General features: G+C 40.6%; 1 protein-coding gene across 2 annotated transcripts; it reads right to left on the minus strand.

Annotated features, from left to right (window-relative positions):
- Positions 1-969: 969 nt before the first annotated feature.
- Positions 970-24180, minus strand: AKR1A1 (aldo-keto reductase family 1, member A1 (aldehyde reductase)). 2 transcript variants are annotated; one of them, XM_010582453.1, is made up of 9 exons: positions 24107-24180; positions 20186-20281; positions 14139-14258; positions 12285-12436; positions 9399-9594; positions 8610-8809; positions 7500-7572; positions 6460-6546; positions 970-2789 (listed from the first exon to the last, which is right to left on the minus strand). In XM_010582453.1, the coding sequence occupies exons 1-9, from the start codon at positions 24122-24124 to the stop codon at positions 2724-2726; spliced, it is 1008 nt and encodes a 335-aa protein (XP_010580755.1). In that variant the 5' UTR covers positions 24125-24180; the 3' UTR covers positions 970-2723. The 2 variants fall into 2 exon arrangements, 1 of the variants encoding a protein (XP_010580755.1); XR_775317.1 differs by lacking the exon at positions 970-2789 and having other exon boundaries at positions 6521-6546; positions 7500-8149.
- Positions 24181-24246: the final 66 nt, after the last annotated feature.

The raw sequence follows: 24246 nt of genomic DNA on the forward strand, positions 1-24246 counted from the left end.
AGGCGGGGGAGCCCCTGCGGGCCGGGTTTTCACCTCAGAGCGCAGGAAGGGCGAGCCAGGCCCTTGGTCACGGACCCCGGACCTCGTCCGGCCCGGCGCTGCCGTCGCAGGCAGGGCTCCTCCTCAGCACCGGCAGGCAGAGCCTGCCCCTCCAGCCGGCCGACACAGCACGGCCTGATGCAGAGCGGAGGGCGGGCGTTCGTCAACACGGTGCGTGTCCCACTACGCCAACAGCCCTACCGCCAGGCCTTTCTTTGAAGAGCCGGTATTCCTCTGCCTGACATTTTGGGAGGCACTAGCACCCCTGCCCTGGCATAATCTCGCCCCATTCAACCTCGGCCTACTCGAGGTGTGCGGCCAATGGGCTCCAGCTCAGCTCGTGGCGATGCTTTCCTCTTCCCTTCCCACAGCACATGTAACCTACCAGACAAGGCAGACATGGCTGCTGCAGCTGCGACAGCAGAGACCTCCAGAAAACTTGCACAGCAGCAGCAAAGCCATTGGTGGAAACTTGGAGGCTCATTTCCCCGTGTTACTTCAAGATAAAAGTTCACCAGCTTTAACCGCACTATTGTTACTCCATGCATGTGGGTTTAATAGAGATACAGAATTAATCTGCTTTCCTTGGGAATTCTCTCTGCCCACTTACTTACTCATCATTAGATAAGTAACTAGAAAAAGTTAATTGGGGCCCTGACATTAGAGGGGGAAAAAAGTCTCAGAGTCATACGCTGAGTACAGTGTTTATTTAAGACATGCAAACGTGCAAGTGGAAATACATGCAACAAAAGCAGGATGATTGCTGTTAACAGTCTATGTAGTGCCTTCAAAGTACAATTGCTTCCCTACTGATTTGCAGTAAGAACTGTATTCAAAGTCACCCATGTTTGATTAGAATAATAAAAAACCAACAGGGATTTCATTTCCCTTAAAAGAAAACATCCAGTCTAGTAAATTAAAAGAAAACATCCAGTCTAGTAAAGAATCCTAACTGAGCTGTAATGGCTTTCTCCACTGAAGTAGATTCAGCAGAAATTAGGAACACTTTACTGAGGAACAGAAGTTCTTTAAATTTTACATAAGGATTACAAAAAGTGATAAACAGGTTTGTTCCAGTTCAGCTGCATGCTGTGAGGCCCAGGGCAGGAAATAGTTGAGGAGGCATTACACTTGAGATGAATATAGTTTTACTATAGGGCTACTGTAAATGAGGTTATCAAAACTAAAAGAATCTAATTCTTTAATTTTTGAACTATTTGAATACAGAGGATTATTTTTCTAATTCTGTTTGTTACTGCTACAGGAAAAATAAGTGTTATTTCACTTACAGTCAGTTAAGCAGCAAATGAGGAGTCGTGCCTATGACTGTCTCTGAATGGCATCAACAGGTCTGAAAGAGTTCCTTTGTTTTAAATCCAAGAGGCCTTTAGAAACTCTGCCTTGCTACCCTGGCTGCACCAAGGCAAATGAACATTAATCCCATTTTACAGGTAGAGAAAACCAAAATAAAGTGTTAACATTGCTAAGGCCACAGAAGGTATCACCATCAGAGCTCTGGTAGGTACTAACACCTCAGTCCCTTTGTACTCAGATGGCTAGACAATTCATTAAGAGACAGAAACAAAATAAAACCGTTGTTAGAGCTAGAGTTCCAGTCCTCCCCAACAGTGTATCAGGACTCAGTAAATTAGTCCCCACCAGGGAATAACACAGAGACATATAGCAAATGGCGAAACAGAGGCACAGGAAAGGCAAAGTGTGACTTTGCCCAGTGTTACCAGCAGGTCAGCAGTAGAACAGGAGATAGGACCAGCTCTCCCAAGCATCAACCCAGGAAGCAGTCAAAAATGCGACATCAAAATCAAAGGGGTCCTTTGACAGGTCTTTGCTCTTACTGTATAGTCAGGAACTAAATGGTGTGACCTTCCAGAACTCAAACTGGACATCTTTGGTAAAGAAACACTGGGCAACTTTATGGGAAAAGCAGGATGTTTTTCTACAAGACTCGCTAAAAAGTTTTTGAGGCTTTTGTGATAGGATGATCAGAGCTATTGTCAGAGCTGAAATCTATTGAAGTGACAAGCAACAGAGAGGATTGCCCTGGAGGCCTGCTCCAGGGTATGCATTTATTCTCCTCAAATCTACAGGCAAATTAAAAGAAAAAGAAAATAGAGAATTCTAAGTCCCACAAGTACTCTAAAGTGGATAAAAAACACTGGGCACAGCTGGTACTTGGGTTTTAATGAATGGTTTATGGACATAGTGCAACTGTAGCACATTTCACTTTACTCCCTGTATAAAAAATATTAAACATATCAAAGTTGATGGCTGAGCAGTTGTTTAGTCTTAAAATGCTTTCATGCCTTCACTCCTTTTTTGTTTCCCCTCATGGTAATAACTAAAGCTTTCAAAACTGTTTCACAGGCAGTAAACCCAAAGTATTGCCCTAGCCTGATAATTACATGTCTGGAACTTGATTTAGACTCCCCCACTCTTTATCTAAATCCCAAAGATTTTATGCTTCCAAGAGCAAGCTTGCAGTTGTCATAATAAATCCACAAACTTTACATGGAAGCTACAGTATCTCCAGAAAGGAGGTCAATTAGAAGCAGTACATTGTGAAGGTTTCATTTGGACAGGTTTTTTGACAAATTGTGGCAACAATTATTTTGTGGAAGGGCATGCAGAGAAGCATGTTACTCTAACACCTTATTTTCTAGTGGTTAATAGGGGTCATTGAAGGGGTAATGGGGGTGTCCAGCATCTCTTGCTACTAGCTTTCCATTCACCTGTGAAGTAAACAGACTCAAGTCAGAAGGATAAAAATCCATTCTTACTCTCAGTTTCAAATCCTGCATGGTTTAGATTTAAAAATCTTCATACCCCATACATTTGGGAGCACCTTTTTCAGCTTAAACAAAAGCTGTTCCCTCTCTTCCCGAGTCCTCTTAGCACTTCTTAGGGGGAAAAAAATAATTAAAAAAAAGCAGATAGATTTCTGTAGCCTAGAGCAAGAGTCTTTCAAGCTGCTGAGGCTTGAAGAATTAGATTAAGAATAGTTAAAAGCCTTTTGCCTCATAGCTGTTATTGAATAAGTGTTGTAACATGCACGCTTCAAAACACTTTATTGGAGTTGGAGCTTTTGCCCATGTTTCCATGATAGACAGTTGCTGGGCTGCTAATTTTACAGATGGACAAGATGAAACACATTGAATAACATCTTCAGGGTCATATACTGAAGCATTAATAGTGTCACTGAACTTCATAGCACTTTTTGTTTAAGAACGTTTCCACAGAAGACCAGCTTCTCCAGCTGTAAAATGGGAATACTGAAACCAGTGTTTGCAGATAATGAAACAGAGGCTCAGGCTGGCCCAAAAGCAGACATGGCCATGCAGAAGTCTTAGTTCCTACATCCCACTTCTAAGCATTCAGATGCACAAGTTGCATTTCTAGTTGCACTAAGTCCATTACAACACCCCCAACTTCCAAGGAGCTGAGGTAAAACCTTGCTCCTCATCTGTAATGTTTGAGGAAATACAGGTGCAGCATTGGCAAAGAGATATGCACCTCCCTGGGTGACAGAATAGCATCATTCAGCTAAAACTTACATTAAGTGACTAATGACTGAAAAGTTATACATATAAAAATCAATTATTTCTCTAACATAAATGTGATGTTAGAGATCACTCAATGTTATGGGGGCAGAGGGAATCACAGGGACTTTCAAACCAAGTATCCACTAGCAAGTCCCTCTATTAGCTTTCAGTATAAAACCTACATTTCAAAGCAACAACTGGAATCCCTAGTAATGAATTGTTTACAGTGACTACTGAAGTGTGAAATTAGTCACTTGGGGGCACTACAGAGCAGAAAACTAAGACATTAAGTTTAACATTTGACTGATGCTCAGATTAAAATAAAATAAAGCTGAAATGAAGCTGTCAACTGAAGGCAATCCTTAAAACTGTGGACAAAAGTATCACCGTATCTTCAGGTTTCCTCATATTCTCTTGAGAGCAAACAACTTCCTCATGTTCCTAGAATTCATATTCCCCATTGGCCCCCCCCCCCCAGTTTCTTCCCCCTGCATATTTTGCTACACAGAACAGCTCTTCAGGTAAGCATTCTTGTTTGCAGCATGCCAAGACAGCAGCTGCCAGAAGCAATGTTTCACATAGCTGATTCCAGTCTACCCCAGGAATTTGAAAGAAGGAGGGGGGGTAAAATCAGCAGTGAACACACTGAAGGTCAACGGTAGCCAACTATCAAAACCAGACAGATCATCATGTGTACAACACCATCACTCCTCCTCTCCTGGCTTGCTAGTCATTCAAGTTTTGCTTAAATACATATATTCCTTGGCCAGTTATGTGTTTCCAAAAGTTTGGATTTCAGGCTGGTGCAAGGTAATTTCCAACCTCTATCCAGATAATGAACTGTTAAAGTACAAAGCAACTTAAATTGTCTACATGCAATGCAATGGCCTCTCCTCAGGCTTTAAACAAAACACCATGTAGAGAAGAGTGGCACAAATATAAGAACTTGTTGTTATATATCAATGAAGCAAAGCAAGGAAAAACTGTCTTGTCAGTTATGATAGGAGCTCTGATATCACTGCCATATCACAGTTTGAAATCCAGACACTGTAAGTTAGATTTGTAGAGGAGACGGGCATGAAAGGTTAGACAGGAATTTTAATTCACAGTTGATGAAAATTCTTTCCAATAAGCCCAGAAGGGATGGGCAGGAGACAAAAGGTTCCGCTAGAGATCTTACATCTAGAGAGTTGTGTTTTAATTCCCCTCATCTTGCTTCTTCCTGTCTTGTTAGCTGACATTATGGCAGTATCTTTGAAGACCAGCTCCATCACATTCACCCTTTTCCTAGTTGGATGGGCTAGCACTTTGAACTGTATTCCATCTCTCCTTTGTGAATCACTGTGATCTGATCAGGTCTCCCCGGTAACAAAAGCACATGAATTATCCACAGCTCATCCAAGCCAGGCTACATTCTAATGTATTTTGCAGTTTCATTAACAAAACAACTTTGTTTGCAGCACAAGTAGCAAAACACTTGAAAGAAATATACTGTCAGCAGCAGGTGTGCTTGTCACTACCACATTCACACAGATCAGCAGCTAAGCTTGCTGTTTGGTGTACAGACTCCTGAGCCATAAACACAAAGATAATTTTGGTTGCAGGGATGTGGGGGTTTATATTTACGCACACATACTGAAGCAACCATACAGTTAAAAGCACAGCCTTGAAGCGCTTGTTAGCCCCAGCATGACAAACAGTGAAAGCTGTAACAACTATCTACCCTTGATAGGAGACAGTCATTCACCACACATTCACAGCTTCTCTTTTCTAACTCAGATTAGTCACCAATATGCTCTCAATTACTCAAAAAACCTCAGCGATAAAACCTGGAGAAAAGCTTTCCCTGAAGAATTCCTATAGCCAGTAGCCACTGACTATTGAAGAATAATTTACAGGCAGACAAACTGCTGAAGAGGCAAGGGTATGCTTAACAGCTTCCAAATTTGCAGAGAGACCTAGTATAACTATGCATTGTACTGTATAATACAGAAGGGATAGATCACTTCAGACTCATTATAGCACAGTTGCCACATGTTGGTCAGTGACACACCAGGGAATGGCAACAGCTCTCTTGTATAGTCAGAAGCAGGACAATAAGAAATGAGGAACACCTTAAAGACAGGAGACAACAAGGAATTGACTTTTTTTTTTCAGCGAGGGGAAAGGAACAAGGTTAGGTCCTTTAATATAAGAAAAGAACAGACCAGCATCTGATAGCACATGAGGTAAGGTTTCATGTGACAGAGTAAACTACTGATGCTAAGATGCTGCAGCTAATGGATTTGGGAAGAAAAATACAACAGCCTAAGCCAAACTCCTTACACTGGAGGAAGGTCATTACAACAGATTCTGAAAGGGGGGGGGCATCCAGTGGAGGGAAGTAGACAAATTCCTTCATATGACTTCCACAATGGATGTGAGGAACTAACAGCACCCTGAGTCTCCACTGATCTTGGAAGCTTGTGGTATAAAGTAGACAGGGACAGTCGGAACAAGGAGTACTTCTGGAGGAATTCCATGAACATTAGCCTGCTTGTACTTGAGAAGAACGAATCAGCAGGAGTTTGGTGAGATTTGAAGTAAGATGGGACTCTGGCTTAAAGGCCCATGAACAGTTCAGTAATGAGAACTACAGAGAGCCATCAGTGGTGAAAACAGATCAGAAAAATTTTCAAAAAGCTACCTTTTTTGTACCCAGCTTTTGAAAAATTGTTTCATCTCAAGATACCCTAAAAAGTTGTAGTGTTCTTATGAGTAAGTAGTTCTGATGGGGACAGTAAAAGAAAGAAAACTGCAAAAGCCCCAAGTTGTGGCTACATGCACATAATGAAAACTATTAGAAATATGAGAAATTTACCGTAATCATTGGCACAATGTAACGCCAGTTTTTATTCAGGCTTCCAATGTGGCTCATCTCCTCTTCTGTGAGGCTGAAATCAAACACCTGAGAACACAAGCAAGAGGCTTTATTCAGTGACCATAGGTTATCATTAGTTTGTCTTTCATTTATAAATATGAAGTTGCAATTAAACTCATTTTATAACATCAAAACAAAGGCTTGAAGTCTGAGGTGTTCACACACTTGCTAACTCTAAGCCTACACTGATACTGCATAGCACTCTTCCACAAAGATAAAAAGCAGTGGGACAATTCCTCTAAGTAAGTGCTGCCTATTCAATCAATAGTCTGTTACCCATGTAGATCTAAACCTTGAGTAACTGCAGAGTTTATTGGAATTTCTTGAGATTTCTAGCAGCATACTACATAGCAGGATTTGCTTTAATGGGAGTAACAGTTAAAGAAACAACTCCTAACTTAAAAAACTTAAAAATGTAACCAGCCAATCTGTATGATTAAGGGCTGAAAAAAGATCACAGGAGGTGATTTGGAGACCTCCCTCAAGATTATTTGAAGTCAGAGTTTTCAAATAATTTCTAAAGTGAACTGTCTCTACTTCAGAGCAGCAGTGAACCACACTTATTCCTTCTGCATCATTAGAAAGGCAGTTTGCTGCCAAAATAGTCACCAGCCCTCACTTGCAGGGTAAAGCAACTATTATTCATAAATAAGAACCATTGAACATCATTAGAAGACTCCTTTGTTCAATAAAGTCATGTCTCAAATTTCAGCAAAGATTTTTCATTTAGACTTCCACAAAGTACATTCTTTACCTTTTGGTAACAAGACTGTGCATGTGCACACACTCACACGCTTAGCTGCTTAAAACATATCAAGTTTGTTTTCCAAAAATCTTTACCCTCCCTTCTAAGCATGTGCATACACTGATGAACAAGTTATGAACCAAGTGCTTCAGCTTGTTGCTCTGCAAGTAGTAGGACAGTATATTACTCACATGAAAGGGCATTGCTGAAACTCCTTTCTTCCATCTAACCTTACCTGGAGATTCTGCTGAATGCGAGCGGGAGTGACGCTCTTGGGAATGGCAACCACTTTACGCTGCCCTTGCCATCTGTTAAGAGGAGGAGAGAGATCTTCTGTGCGTGCAGCCCAAGAACCACGATATTTATTTTGGTTGAGTAATAATCTGTGGCAGCAGAGATGCCACTTATGCTTCTATGTGAAATAAAAATATCCAGAAGAGGGCTGACATAGCAATGTATTGTATTAGGACCTAGTATGTCCAAGCTCAAGCAAAACAGTAGCCACTGGACTAATGAATGAGAGGAAGATGTTCATGCCTTTGAACAAGCAATTTTCAGGTGCTTTAAGCTAAAAACCCAGCAAATAATCACAAAAAAATGTACTTAAGCATTTTACACAAGCTCTAACACAACAACCACTGAGAAACTAGAAGAAAACCCAGATCCCTCAAGTGCCTGTCTAGTGGTTTGAGCACAAAATATTGAACATATTCAGCTGGCAGGGTAACTTGCTGCTGCCCAAGACTGTACTAGTTATATTGACAGATACAGAGCCAGACAAAAAAAAAAAGAGGATAGAAATCCAATTTTACTTTACAAGGTGCTGATCATATTCTGGGTATCACTCAATCATCTTGTTTCCCAGTATCCAGCAGCTGGCTTTTACTATATAAAAACAAAACAGCAAATGGTTCTTCAGTGCTAAAGAAGGTCCCTTCCTCAGCCCCCTCTTCCTGGGAGCCCACCTGAATGCAATAGCAAGAGCTCAAGGGTTCAAGCAACTGACCACGTGCAAATTCAGCAGGTGGGACTCAAATGTGGTACACTGCTCTCTTAACTGTCCTACTGCTATTCCACAGCAGAAAAGGTAGCAAACTGTCCCAGGCATGGATCCAGGCCCTGAAAGAACCCCTCTGATCCAGCCCATCCACCTGCCCTAGAGCAGGACCAACTCTACCAACTCTGTAAAACAAGCACCACATGGGGTTTGCTTTTGGCACTCTGATTTTAACTCTTCACCAATGGGGAAGAACACATACTTTAAGTAGATTCCTTCTAACTTACAGGCTCTGCTTTATTTAAGGCCAGGTCCCAAATATCACCCTCTCTCACAATTGTTCTGTACCTGAGGATGATCTGTGCAGGTGACTTGCTGTATTTTTCTGCCAGTTTTTTGATCCCAGGTTCTTCTAGAAGCACAGGCTCATCTGGGTGTTTCCACATGCGATCTGGAGAACCAAGAGGACTGTAGGCAGTGACAACCAGTCCTCGTTTCTGGCAGTGAGCTATCAGCTCATTCTGAGCTAGGTAAGGATGGCATTCTACCTATTAAAATGACCCACAATGAGTGGCTAGAGAACAGATATCAACACAAAACTCTAGACAAACAGGAAGTCAAAAGCAGAGCAGAACCAAACACATCACAGGTCATTCCAGATTCTGGAAAACCTTATGAGGATAAAGTTTAAGTTAAGAAGAATAAAAAAGTGTCTGGTAGGCTAAGTTTAGAGGAAAAGGAGACTAGATCACCTAAGTTTAGAGTGCTAGATTTTCCCCATGTACCAAACAGACCATCCAACAAACAAAGAAGCTCTCTATAGAAGGGATTCAAGTTACTCCCTCAGTCTTTTTTTCTTATAGAGTAAAATGATCCTCACAAAGACAAACTCTTCCACTGACCTGTTCAACTAAGCAAGTATAAAGGGCCACACAACATGGATATAGGCCTCTTCTGCAACAAATTAATTTGCCTGGAAGGACTGCCCCGTGTGCCTGCTCCTGCAGAGGCAGCTATATTCCTCCCTGTGCATCAGAAACTGCACCCCTTGTGCTAAACACATAGCATTGGTTTGCAAATTCTTCACTCCTATGGACACATGGGAAAGGTACTCTTCCTCTCCTTCATTCATCTTACCTGGAGCACAGCTGGTTTGACAGTAGCCACACTTAGTACATCATCAATCTGACGACTGTTGAAGTTTGACAGCCCAATGGCTTTCACAAGACCTTTTTCCACCAGCTTCTCCATAGCCTTCCAGGTATCCTTATAATCAGTGTAATCATAACGCATCGTGTTATCAGGATTCTTTGGGAAGAGATTGTCCCCTCGTCTATAGCATCAAAGGTAAAGTGTAAGTACATATACCACATTGTTTCTATTATATTAGCTCTTCACTAAAAGCAGCTTTCCTCAAAGTATTCTCAAAAGCTTATACATAGTTTGGAGAGTAGAGTACAAACTGAGCTAATTTGTCTGTTGAATTTCATTATGCTGACTTAACCTATAAGAACTTATTTCACATACAGTCTTTCCTATGTAAACTTGTTATACAGTACTTTGAACTACTTACCTGTACGATATTGACTACACAGAACTGATAAGTCAATGTATACACAGCAGCAGCTCTTTGCACACTTTGATCCTAGCAAACCAGTTGATTTAGAGAGCAGCAACTCAGAAGGCAGCTTTAGTTGCTCAATTTGTTTTTGAGGGAGGACTAATATTCTTCATAGTCTGGAGCTGCTACCAAAGGGATCTTGGTTTAAGGGCTATCTAGGAGATACTGCATTCAAAGTACGCTGGCTCTCCCACTCCCTCTGGATTCTGTAGCAGTGTTAGCACTCGATACAAGACCTCTGTAAGAATCTGCACTTAACATGTACATGTTGATTGCACATTGGGTGTGTTTCCAGTTAGTCATACCAACACATTTAAAAAATAAAAATAAAAATTAAAACCAAAACAAACATAACACACACAGTGCGACACCACCACACTGCCAAAGGGCTATGACTGGTATCTGAGCAGTCTGTGCTTGAAGGGGTGCCAGCAATCCCACTGGGAGAGCGCTGCTTTGTAACCACTGCAGGACTCCACTAGCTCAGATCTCAGAGACAGACTTACATGGCCCTAGCTAAGCAGTGAACAGTGTGAGAAATGGCAGCAGCTGGGGACAAGGGGAGATGGTTCTTTTTCATGTCATTGATAGATCTAGAACCAAAAAAACTCAGAAAACCCTATGAGCTCCCAACTTAGAAAAGCCGCCTCATATGTCAAGAGTAATACATTAAGTGAGAGATTAATTTTCAATACCTAGATGCACTGTGATTTTCATCCAGTCTATTTTAATTTCTGTGTAACATTCTTTTGCTTGGCTTCCCAATACAATAGGCATTATAGATAACCACACATTAAAATAGTTGAAGTAGAGCTAATAGAAACCTGAAGAGTGAATGGTTTCAAATGAGAAACTGCTTTATTAGAATGTCAGTTTTGTCAACAGTTTCCGCAACATCAAATACATTTAAATATTAGTAACTTCTAAATATACATCACTATTTGTGTTATTACCAAAGCAATGTTTAATTTTTTTTTTCCAATCAACGGGAAAAGAAACCTGTTTCACAACAGGGGGAATTTTTAACAGTTCTTCCTTCAAACCAGCTCTAGTTGAAAACACTTCCTCATTCTGTTATGCTGAGAAGTATATTTATACTTTGAGCATCTTTCCTCTTATCATTAGTGTTGTATGCTTTGTAAAATTCAATTCATATGACTAGAAAGGGAAAAAAACATTCTCAAATTTGCAGAACAGACAGAAGCCATTTAAACTGACAGGGTTTCCCCTGTTGAGTAAAGTCTCCATGCAAACATGTGGTAAGGAGATTTATCCCTCCCCCCTGCCCCTTGCTTTTTACTGATTGGGGCAGGGTGGGTTGGTGGGACTGCATCCACGTCTGCAAGAAAATAAAGCAAGGAACTCTGCTTCTGATGGGGTTGTAGGATAAGTGCATTGAACACTTAACTGGAAAGCTTTCTCATCTCATATTTCCTCAAATTGTAGAATTACTGCAACTAGAGTGTCAAAAGAAGTAATTTTCGTTTCCTGCTCATACAGATACCACCATGATACTGCATGTGCTTGACCACTCCATTACAGTTAATAACTATTAGTGAAAAGTTTTGTCTTCTTTATAAAGCACTTAATTCTCATTTTACAGATAAATAAAACTAAGGCACAAAGCAGTTTTGGTACTTCCTCAAGGTTACCATGTAGGTCAATAGCAGAACCAAGAACAGCTGCCACACTTACCCAATGCATAGATGATAGACACTAGACTATTTTAAACTTCTAATATATTTTAAACTCAAAGATTTTACCTCCTAGCAAGGCAAATTTTCAGCTAGCATAAGATGGCAAACTTCAGCATAGAAACCTGTCCCATAAAGCTTTATTACTTTTTCCCAGTTAGACTACTTTCAGTTACCTAACTTTGGCACCCATGCCAAACTGTCAGAAGTTTAGTCATCTTAATTTCATTACCTAGTTGTTCCCACTATTAAAAATTAAGTAATTGCTTAAAGATTTTAAATGAATACTTAATACTCATTTTTCCAGCCTCATCATTGCTAAATGAGAACAATGCTCCCTTTTCTATTTACAATACTTCTACACAAAAACAGAAGTTTTGTCTCCTCTACTGTATGTTTACAGACATGCTACAAATCTAAAAGTAAACAAATTCCCACCCAACTGAAATTTAAAGAAAAATGACATTTAAAAAATTGTTCCTGTGAATGATGGACCAAATATGAGTAAGTGTACAGGTTGTGGGTAGAAAAGAGTGTCTATATGACAGTCTGTTGGACTACACTATTAGCCACACTGAAAAACATCTTGCAGGCAGTATACACAGGAGGAAATTCACAGCTCAGAAAGAAGGTCCTCAAGTTATAACACCAGCGACTTATGCAGAACTGGGGTTTCTGCATTCTGTGCCCTTTCCACGTAGAACTTACTCAAAGGCATGAGGCCAGTGCATGAGGTACAGGTCCAGGTAATCCAGTTTCAAATCTCCAAGTGTTTTCCTTAGCGCTGGCTCTACATCTTCTGGGTGGTGCTTGGTATTCCAGAGCTTTGATGTTACAAACAGGTCCTCCCTTTTAATAACCTTTAAGAAAGGGAGGAGAGCATAATTTACTGGAACAAGTTCAGAAAGAGAATTGCAGCAATTCCCCAACTAGCTTTAAAACAAAGAGAACAATTTAAGTTTTGGTTTTGTTTTTTTTTTTTAAAAAGGTAACACGTGCAATGTACAGATTAAACCTTTCAAAAATATACTGGATGGAATGAGAGAAATACACACATTGGCGAGTCCTAAAATATACCAAATACTTAGCAATTTATTAGAAGATCTGAAAAACAAAACAATCCTCTCCACACACACTCTTCTCCAAACTTTCCCATTCAAGGGTTAAAGCCACTACTAAGTGTGATATAGCCAAAAGAAAGATAACAAAATTTACATATGAATAAACTGAGTAATTTCTGTTTAACAATTCACATATTCTAGGCAAAACCAGCTAACTTACTCTACTCACATGTTATAAACCAAGAATGCTTCTCATGGAAAGAGCGTGGGAAAATAAACAGAATAAGTTTCCCCAAACCTCTGCACTTGAGTTTCCAGGTTCTGGAAGGAACGCACTAAGAACTGAGCACCCTGTACCCTGTGTTGGAAGGGTAAGACCCAGAAATTAAACAAATAGAGAATTGGTTAACTAGGAAGTTTAAAATGCAAAGGGGAGATCATATTTGGCAAACTGAAGCACAGAACACCATCAGAGGTCACTTCTCACTGTCTTATGTGTAACCAAATACCACTTAAGTCTATACTTTGTAGAAGCTGGAATGATTAATTCCTTAGTTTCTCTCCTCCAACCATTCAGCTATTTCTGTGTTTCACATATGGCTGCTGTGTTCAAAGAGAAAGATGTTTTAGAAATTCTAGTTTTAAGTTAGCTAGCTAGTATGAACTGAGTAAGAGAGTCCTATGCTTCCTTATATTAGTTACCATATCTGGTAGGAAGGAATCCCTGGAGCAAGCAGAAAACAGCCTCTCTCAAGCTAATCACATAACAAAGAGATTGCCCTAAAGCCAAGGCAAGAGCAGTAGGAAAGCAGGAACATAAGAACCTTCTTTCCACGGGCTCTGAGGCTGTACAGGTAATTGTTCTGGCCTTTCAAGCCAACAAGAGCAAGGGGATGAATTTAATATTCCACCTCAGGTCATCCACAGGAATGCCTGTCGTATTACATTATATTTAGGCCATGGACTCTCAGGTGCAGGTCCTAGAATCACAGTTCCCAAACCTTCAAAAGCAACCACTGTTTAAAAAGAAAAAAATACATATTTACTCACTCATATTTTATCTATAACCAAAAAACCCAGTCACTGAATTTGCTGTGGCTACCCACCATTGCGTGCTATTCCAGACTGGCAAACTAGAGTAACTTTTTGTATAAATCGTGGCAAATATTTTACATTATAACTACTGATTCTGGGAACCTCCAATTTTTGAACACCCAAATTGGGATACTTTGCAAGGGAGAGAGGGACATGCAGGGAAATTTAAAAGGCATTTTCTGTAGCTTCCCTGCAAATATTCCTGGCAATCTTTTCTCCTCCTGACAGCCAGGATGGTTATTAGAGGACAGAAAGCCCTCTTTCATGCCTGCTCCTGATTAATAACAAACAGCTGGGATAGTCTAGGAGGAAAAGCCACAAATGTTAACTTTACAGTCTACTTTCAGGTCACAGTTGTAAATTTAGAGACAACACACAGTCAGCATGGTTGTTCTTGTCTTTTTACCTTGTTGGGCCCAAGGCATTCCTGGAAGGCCTCACCGATCTCCACTTCATTGCTGTAAGCTGCTGCACAATCGATGTGTCGATAACCCACACTTAGGGCATATTTCACCGCTTCTTTCACCTATTATCAGAAACAGATTATCGAACACAATCAGTGAAAAGGATCACATGACTGGAAGAAGAAAAAAACGCACACATTAGGGCCTTAGTGAGGAATACCCCCAAAACACAGATCTATATAAGGTCACGAGACTCAGAGTAGGATACAGTCCTCTGTGGCACAGTCTTTAGGAGTGAAGAGCTAACTGCTAGCAGACACTCCAAGAGTAACAAGAAAACAGACCATGCATGCAAGAACTCAACAAAATAGAATAGGGATTCATTCTTAACTATAGTTGTCACACTTTTCTTAAATATAAAACGAGCTTTAAGAAGCAGTTTTCAAATACATCATGGCTTAGGAAGACAAACTTTCTGGAACTAACAGACCAATCAATCAATGTCAGTCAAGAGCCTGGTTGCTAATTCCAGAATTGCCAGAGTTTGGGTTTGGTTCAACTGCTAACACTTAATTTCTATGATAATGCTATTCTATGGCACATTTTTCCTTCATGTCTCATTCTCTCTGATTGCACAACAATGGAAGTCACTATACTGCTGAATATTAACCCATGGCCTGCAGGGGATTTCCTGATGATGCTTGCAACTTTGCATTTTGCTTTCCCCATTGCTGACAATGAAGGTGTTGCCAACAGCAACAGGTCCCTTGCGAGAACCAAGAATTACTACAGATTTCAGAGTCATCATTATTTCCCGTTAGACTGACAAGCACTAAGTAAAGTCTATTTCATTTAACTTCCAGTGGACAGTAAGCACACATTCTCTTTTACGTCTATCCAAAGCACTACAGTAAGAGTACATCTTATCTTTCTACACACTGCTCTTCACTGACTTGTCTCTTAAGATTGTGAAAGATTGTAAATTACTCTGTGTATAAGGCTTGATGCAATAGGGCCTTAATGTATTTATAGGGATTATGTCTCTCTTCAAGAGATTAAAAAATGTGTCCACAAAGGCTAGAGAGAGATTAATTTCTTTCAACTTAATCAAAGTACCAGCATTTTCAATTTTAAAGCTGATAAAGTTATTAACACCAATTAAAGACATGTGCAGTCCTGCTTTCAGGTGCTACAGAAACAGAAGGGAGAATCAAATCTGAAAAATATATCTCTTCTACTGATGGATTTAATTTGTTTTTCTTGTCAAGAACTGCAGTAGACAGAGGATATTCTGACTGCATTCTTTGGCATTTTGAGAGGAAAACTGGAATGCAGACCAGTTTCCCTTAGCCAGAATGACAAAGCACTTCTATTACAGCAGTGAAGTAAGCTCTTCCTTTCTCTAGCAGGATGGTATTTACAGTCTTTGTTTCACTTTGACAAAGACATTCCTCAGAAGGTCACTATAAAGTCAAGGTCGTGGTAATTCTGAAATCAGTTCAGACATATTAAAGACTTTTAAGACTCAATATTCACCCTCCAAAAAGGTGAGAGTTGTAGAGCTGAAGCAGAAAGGAAAGGAAAAACAGTAGCATTCTTTGTCTGTATTAATGCCCCATTTCCTCTATCAGGATAATAATTTTTTTTAAATCCAAACAGGCACAAAATTTGCCATAAAATTAATGTAGGCACCACTCGCAGAGAACTAGGGATAAGAGAACTCCAAACATGTCTCTGCAAAGCGATAAACAGGAGGCTGTATTTCTGTATCAGCATGTTTTGATAAGTTTCTAGCACTGAAAACCTGGGATTGGTCATTTAAATAAGGTTTGGATTTGGACAAAATCTGTATTTCAGCAAACTACTCTCAGCCTGCTAAGGCATTCCAATGTGAACTGAGAGTTCCTGTTCCACGCAAAAGGCAAACAATCAAGAGAAAATGTGCAAAGAAAAAAAGCATTTCTGGAGGGGAAAAAAACCACTAACTAATAACAGATAGATGTAAGTTTAAGAAGAGTATTTTGTTTCAACGGAAAGTTTTGTATTTTTGAGCTTATGTTCAGACAGGTACATGCATTTCCTCGGGGGCAGATTAAAAAAAAAAAAAAAGAGACAACAGAAGCAGTTGGAGATTCACATGCCTCTGGATATTTGGTGTTGTGAAGTAACAGCCGCCAAAGGATCATTCGAACTTCTCACATATTCTTTAGTTTAGCCTGTCAATACTACTATGGAAGAAGCAACTACTGAGTTCATTTTGCATTAGGCAACTTGAGCCACACAGCTTAAGTGTGACTCACCAACCTAGCATCATATAACTACCAGAAAGTAGGTCTGAAAGGAGTCTATCCTCATACCCCACAGCAGGACCAACTAAGTCTAAACAACTCTTACACACAATTGTCAAAACCCTTCTTGTAAGTGACAGGCAGTCTATTCCAATGATCAGACATCTTTAGGTTCAAAGCCTTTTAGATGTCTAACCAAGATGGCCCTGATACCCCATCCTAGTCCTCAGACATGAAATCCATAGCTCCCCCTTTGTGAGGGCTTTTGGCGCATTCGGAAAGCACCAGCATGCCTCCTCTCAAACCTCTCTTGACCATGTACCTGTAGATGCTTCCATCTTTCATCAAAACTCACCTTTCCCAAACCCTGTATCACTGTTGCTGCTGTCCCATCATGCTTTTCTTGAAGTGGTTTGCCCCAAAACAGACAGTATTGCAACTGCAGCTTTACTCTCCTTCATCGTATAGTGAAGTCCTAGGAACTACACCCCCATTTATACATCCTAGCTAGGTACTTGGCCTTCCCATCCACCCTTTTTTGTTTTTGAAAATGGAGGAACACAATATTGCTAACAATCAGTGGCAGAAACAGAATCTGTAAGACCCAATTCATTGTAATATCCATTACTAGATTTTCAGTTCTTCAGTTTGCATGTCACAAGGTGAAAAACTAACAAGCCAACTTTATACTTCCAAGCAACACAGAGTTCAAGTGACTAGAGAGCCTCTTCTCCACAGCCCCAAGCCATTATGATGAAGCTTTCACTCTAAGAGTTCCAGTCAATAATACTTGGAAAGAAAAGGCTCTGACAGCCTCCCCTGCTTCCTGCAAAGTTGTCATGTTTTAGCAGTCCAAGTACATTTACTGACAGGAAATAGGAAAAAAACAGATCAGTCCACATGATATTCAGATGCAATACGACCAGAACGTAAGTATTGCTACATCACAGTCTGTACATACTGTACTAAAATTTGCTAAAAAGGAATTCAGACCATAAGTAATGCCAACTTAAAGAGTTGATGTTCCCTAAAATAAAGAGTTCTGCCTCCTATCCTTCAGATGTTGAATTCAAGTCCCTCCCTTAATATAAACCAGCAGTAATGAATTCTTGTGCATGTAACCAGGATTCTCTATGTTGTCTAACAAACTTTTCCAAGAACTAAATAGTCTTCTCCATAGCTGCAATCTTGTCACAAGACATCCAGTCTGACTGGTTTTCTGAGGTACACATTTCTTCTTCAGCTTTCCTGAAGTTTCACACAGAAATACGACTTCCCTAAGCCCCGTCTCTCTTCCCCACAGAGCCAGTCTCTGCCACAGCAGGTTAGACTGTTCATCAGATGGGGATCAATCCTCCAGGATGAAAGCATGGCCCACTCGAAAGAAGAGAACAAAGCATTAAAGGATTACAGATAATCAAGGTCCAATATTAAAAGAACCTTGTTACTGTTATTTTGATGCTCCCGTCTGAATGGACTTCTCTTTGAACTCATTCATGATGCCAGTTCATAAGCTTCTGTACTGTGTTCCCTTCCATTCAGTAGCCCTTCATCATGTTCCTATGGTAACATGTAAAACAAATTTCTAGCATTTGATCTTGTAAGACAGAAAACATCCTATTATTTTATAGGATCTATATCCTATAAAATCTTAGTTTTCCAACATGGATTGAGATTCACTAATTTCCCCCCCCCCCTATTCTTACTGTCTAGAAAAATAGGGCTGCAATGACACCTTTGTACTGGACTGCTAAGATCTGGCTACAAGGTCAAGACTTGTTTAGGATCAGGAACAGTAACAGCAATAATAAAGGAATTACTCAAGAGAGTAAGGTCAAGACTGAATAGCAGCTTGGCAAGGAAAATAATTACAATCTGCAAAATATTTACCTGAAATAATTTAAAAGCCATCCACTTCCACTCTTGCTTCTAATGTATGCCTTGCATAAAAGAACTTTTGATAAATAGCCTCTACTTGGGAAACAGCTAGATTAAATATAATCTATTATAATTCTCCTGCTTCTCTAGGTTTTTGGCACTTAGTCTTTAATTCATAATTACAATAATTCTCCCTGAACTACATCATGTGCTTTTAAGGGTAAATCATCTGCACGTTCTGCCAAATTGCTGCTATGCTTCTGCATTTTCAAGAGTGACAAACAGGAATTTATTTATTCCATAGGAATAGCAGCTTCTGTGACTGGCCATTTTCACCGCACCTTCTAGATTTTGCCTTCAATATATTCTAGGAATAAGCCTTTGAAGATAGTAGATATTCTAAAGAAGTGACTCCCAATGATTTCCATGGGACCCCAGAGAAGATGGCTGGATCCCATGTGGGGTTCAGCTGCTAGAAGCACTGCTTACTATGGCAAAATCCATCTGAATTAGGTTTAAATTATAAGAGAACCAGTAAGGATCCTGCTTGTGCATAAGACCACACTTTCCTCAGAACAGTTAGTGCGCAAAACAAACACCACATTCATATTTTGTTTGTTTAGTTTCAGGCATTTGTTTCAGCCAATGCACATTTAACTGCTCTGGGTGCACAGAAATTCATCCATTAAGTTCCTGCATGTTAATAAACTTAATTCAGCTGTCAGATAACGTTTTAAGTGACAGAGCTGAACATTCACACTTGTCCTCATTTGAGAGGTTGACTGAGCTTTCACTCCAACTCAGCTTCCACATTAGGACAGCTTCTATTCCCAACAATCCACTGTCCTGACAGTTGTTTGGACAGGAAGACCGACAATAAAATGGCCCTGAATAGATTTAATTTTTATAGCTTGTTTCCCACCTTTTCCTCTAGCTGGCATGAAAAAATAGCACAACGTCTTGAGAAGGGTTTTAACTTTCCTTCTCAGTCACGAGCACAATGTCATCCCACATACTCCAAAAGCTATCATAAAGCTAAAGCAAGAGCAGCAGTAAGATATACAATGTTTACTGCACAGACATACAACAGTACACATAATCCAAAAGGCATGATAAACAACAATACCAGCTATGAATTCCACCAAGCAATGGACATTGCCTTTCACAGCAAGTAGGTGCAATCTCTCTCCCCAAGAATTTATCTTTTAGCCAAATGAAACAGAAAGGAAAAAACACACAAGGGGGAGAAGTATTACAATAGGAGGCACAGTCCATAGCATGCAAACATTCCCACAGACAGTTTATAGTAACACACAGAATTGTTGCCAAGTGTGGTGTTTGCCAATTCATTGCATTTAGAAGCAGAATGAATGTCTAATGACACAGTAGTCGTCTTAAGTCTAAAACCAGGGTGACCCAAGCACGTTGTTTTTTCTGCTAAACATAGGCTGACCACTGGAACAGGACTTGTTACAAGAACAACAGAGTTCTTGCCTCCTAAAATAATGCTTTCAGCTGAGTCACAAGCCCAAGCCAGAGGGACGTCTGGTCAAAGAGGCAGCCCGAGGATTTACCAGTGGAAGAGTCAAGCACCATATTATAGCTACAGCATTTTCCCTGTCTCACCCCACTCAGTGGATTCATCTCCCACAGCACCACTGCCTGAGGCCGAGGTTAACAAGTCTTAAGGAATCTTCTGCTGCTGCTTTTGTGCCTTAAGGCCTTAGTCATGCAGATACATACATACATTCTACTGACTGCAGAGTACCTGAGACTAAAACCATTGAAGCAAAAGATCAAGGCCTCAGATCTAGGATCTTCAAAAAGGGTGCACAAAACACAAATACTAATCAAGAGCACATTTTGTAGAGTTCTCTGCTTACTTGGCCACGTTCACTTTTCCAAGTTCCCAGTCCTATGAGAGGCATCTTCTGCCCAGTGTGGAGCGCAACAAAGTCGCATGCTGCAGACATTTTTGCCTGAAGAAGAAGAACAAACCGAGTTTGAGCAATTCAGCAAGTTGCAACAATTTACCTTTTCTATACAAAAATAAATAAATAAATAAAAATCATAGAGGTCCTCATTACACTAGAATAAAGATGAAGTAGGTTCTTTACAGTTTTTACTGGTATAAAGGAGATGAATAGCTATGCAGGAGAGATTAGAAAATGAGCCCTTTTTCTCCTCTCCCTTCTTACTCTCTTTTGTCCTTTACAATGCACAGGTTTAAGATTTCTCAGAGCTGAGAAGTACAAGAAGAAACATCCTGCAATAACATACAATTAATAGAGAAACTCAGGTGAAAACATGCTTTTTTTTTTTTAAATCAGCAGTAAGCATTGATGAGGCAGAAGGGAGCAAGAGATGTTTGTCTGTCCTCCTTAGTGTACAGGAATTCCATAGCTCTTCTGCACCAAGTCTTTCTCTTTCACCAACTCACTACCAGCTGGCTCAGGAACAAAGCTCTAATTACCACTGCAGTTGGGAATAAACACATTTTGTAAGAAACAGCTGGTACAGGTTAAGGTTTGAAGACCTGATAGGGTTTTGTTTAGGAGCGAATGGTAAAGGCATTTATGAAGGCATAGCCCAGAAAAACACAAAATAAAAAAATAATGCTTGGAAGAACATCAGCGCTGGAGGATCAGTCTCATCTTTTTGTGCCAGATATGTGCTTTTGTCACCCTTGAATACCAATTTTCACCAACTCGGAGCTGAACTACAGCTCATCATCAAGGCTGTCTAGCATTGTGAAGAAAACCAGAAACATTCTGGCTTCGTTTGAAACAAGAATAATTGTTTATGAACTGTTATATACCTGCAACAGGCATATGCTACCAAGTGAGATGACTACTTTTTTTTAAAAAAAAACAACCCAACACTAAAAAACCCTCTCTGATGTGAAGTCAGGGCTAGCAGAGAGAACAAAATGGCGGCACTTTCAAAGGTGGACACTAGGAAATAACACTTCAGTACACATATCATGTAGAAGTGGTGCATATATATTTTTTTTTAATCATTCTGACATAGAACTAGAAATAGGCATGTGCAAAGTGAGCTAAAATGCAGTAGGTCCTTACATATTTATGTGTTTTGAATCCTAAAATAACTTTGTCTTCCTGCTCTTTTCCATCTCCTTGCTTATTCAGAAAAGGACACTATCTTGTAAAGAGCTGAAAGATTTCTTGTTCCCATACTGCCAAAATCTACATCTGGACTCTGAAGGAAATTCAAGACTAAGAGCTCAACTCTCGCAGAAGATGCACTTCAAGTACAAACAGAATGCAATAGCTAGCATTGCTATTATCAAAAAGTGTCACACAACTGATTTACAAATCAAATTCACAAAAGAGTAGTGTTCTTCTGTTACTAAAAGGAGAATGAAAAAAGATTATGCAAAGCCAGTTGTCACGTTGAGCCTGGGCTGCTTCTCTCATGCTTAGCACTGCAATATCCAAGCATTTTCCCTGTGAAATTCAACAGAACAAAGGCCCAGCAGGATCTTCCATTACCTGTTGTTGGCTTTATAGCTGTGCAACAGCAATCTGCTCACAGTCACACAGCTTTTTATCAAAAAGGAAGGTTTTACAGTGTCTCCCAACATCCTCACAGTCTACATTTCTGGTCAAACTGTCAAAAAGAAACCACATTCAGGATGAGCTCCAAAGCTGGCTAGCTGATTTCAGCACAAGCTGAGGAAGTTACTTCCCACGTTCAGTTGTGTCCAACCTCATTAATGTTCTTTGTTTAAAAAACTCAAACAAAACCAAGAGTGGAAGAATGCAATGTTGGTTGAATAGCTGACTACATGGGAGGAGGAATAGATGTTTTCAAAGCAGAGCATTCACACAGCACACTATCCCAAAATAGCTCTGCCTTCTCCCTATTGTTATCATTTTCCTCAGATAATTAAGTCCCAGCTGATGGATGTATTCACACAGAAAGTTTATATTTTCAATTTCTTGCTTCAAGCCCTATTTTTGTAGATTTACAGCAGACACCAAACAGCACACTTGTTTTAGAGACATATTAGAGTAGTTGGAGTGATCCTGACCTAAAGGCCATTATACACCAAGGAGCTGGTGATCCACATAACAGTTAACCTGAGTGGATCCAGGCTTGTTTTGTGCTGTGCTTCTTGTACAGCGTGGCCTTCAGGCCTGTGCTGTGGGACACACAGCCCATGGCTGCAGGATAAGCTCAGCAGCTAGTTGTAACAGGGGAGCCTGCAGGCAGCTCCCACTTGGTACCTGCAATTACACCACCTATGTGTCCTTGCCTTTATCTAAAAAAACAGGCAGTTCTCATGCAAGTATCCTTTCTGTTTGACAGTAGAAATGATGAATAGAGTTGTTTTCTTGTAAAAGAATACCTAACAGCTCAAGTGACTGAAATGGGGTAACCCCTTCTATGGACAGGGCCTGCACAACATGCTGTGCATGAATCAGAGGAGGTCTGTTCAACACTGCACAACCCTGGGTTCCCAGAACCTGAAAGAATGTAAGATTATCAATACTACCCTCTTTCTTTATAGGGTTAGCTCTGACAAATAGCATTTGAGATGATACTTTACAGAGTCTGAGTGCCTTTCTTATCAGGATTGTAACAGACCAGCACCTCCTGGTGCAAAACAGCAGTTAAACATAAACTAATGCTCTGAAGTTGCACTGAAATGTATTAAGTCCAGATGTTAGCACTGAAGGCAATCATCAGTGAACCAAACTGTGGGTGTACATCTATTTTTTGGGGGGTAGGGAGTCAGTGAAGGAAGAAAGATGACAACAACAGTATTCTTTTCTAGTCTGAATTTGCATAGCAATTTTGTAGTCAACTACCTGCAAGTAGGTGCTTTTTACCTGAATTTAGTTGCCTAAATAAAGGTATCTTCTTACACTAAGCAATACAACTAAAGACTTAAGGGTTTTTTGATTCAAATTGGTCTGTAACACAAATATGACAGAACCATATGCTTTACACAACCATGTTACACAATCATCTTGAATGCAACACTTCAGCCCAGAAGACAAGGTACACATTTAAACAATAACTAGCATCAGCACATTTTCCAAGAACCATCTTGCTTCATGTAACACTGTTGCATATTAACATTGCAGACAGAGCAGAACTACAGTCTCTGGCAGAAAGGAAACATGCCGGAATTGGACATACTGGAAGAAAACACACTAATTAATATTTTCCACTCAGATTCTTCCCCTAACAAGGAGATGTAAGAGAACTGCAGTGTCTGCTAGCTATCATTATTTGGTTCATTAAAAAGCTGGAAGCCTCTTTTTAGAAGAGCAAAGACAAAAATAAACATAGAAGCAAACTAATTCTGGACAAGTAAGATGTGGTTTTGGCTTAACAATACTCACCTATTGCCACATTCACGTAAGAGTTAAAGCTCAGAGTAATTCAACAGCAATATAAGTAGTCTGGCTAGGAGGATGCATTAATAACCAGGGAAGCGCAAGCCACACCTGTGCATCAACCCACAGCCACAACTCGTTTTTAACCGAAAGTAAGGAGTCTTCCATCAGTAAAGCACACGCAAAGATGTATTAAATTAACAGGCATAGACATGCGAAGAGGTATGCACTGAGAACACCGAAGTCCCTGCTACCGAATCGCCGCTGACCCCGCAAACGGGGGCTATCCCTCCGTATTTGGGTGGCACCAGACGTGCCCCGGCAGGGCAGCGCGCCCACCTCCCCCTTATCGGGGCGGACCAGAGAGGGTCCGCCCCGCGGCGGGAGGCGATAAGGACACCCCGCCGGCCCGGCGCAGCCCCCCGCCGCACTCACCCGCAGGCCGCCGAGCATCAACCGCCCCCCTTACGGCGCCGCCGCCCGCTTATAGCGCCAGCGCCGCCGCCGCCTGGGCCGACGCTTCCGCTTCCGGCTGGAACCGCCGGCGGGCGCGGGGAGGCGCTCTGGCCCGCCCC

This window comes from Haliaeetus leucocephalus, unplaced genomic scaffold (assembly GCF_000737465.1).
Source record: "Haliaeetus leucocephalus isolate CR32 unplaced genomic scaffold, Haliaeetus_leucocephalus-4.0 Scaffold848, whole genome shotgun sequence".
NCBI classification, from domain to species: Eukaryota; Metazoa; Chordata; class Aves; order Accipitriformes; family Accipitridae; genus Haliaeetus; species Haliaeetus leucocephalus.

Coding starts and splice junctions, on each gene's coding strand:
- AKR1A1 (XM_010582453.1), bottom strand. Junction 8,810..9,398: donor TCAAACCAGCTGTGCTCCAG/GTAAGATGAATG, acceptor TCATTTTAATAG/GTAGAATGCCATCCTTACCT. Junction 7,573..8,609: donor CCTGCACAGATCATCCTCAG/GTACAGAACAAT, acceptor TCCTCTTAACAG/ATGGCAAGGGCAGCGTAAAG.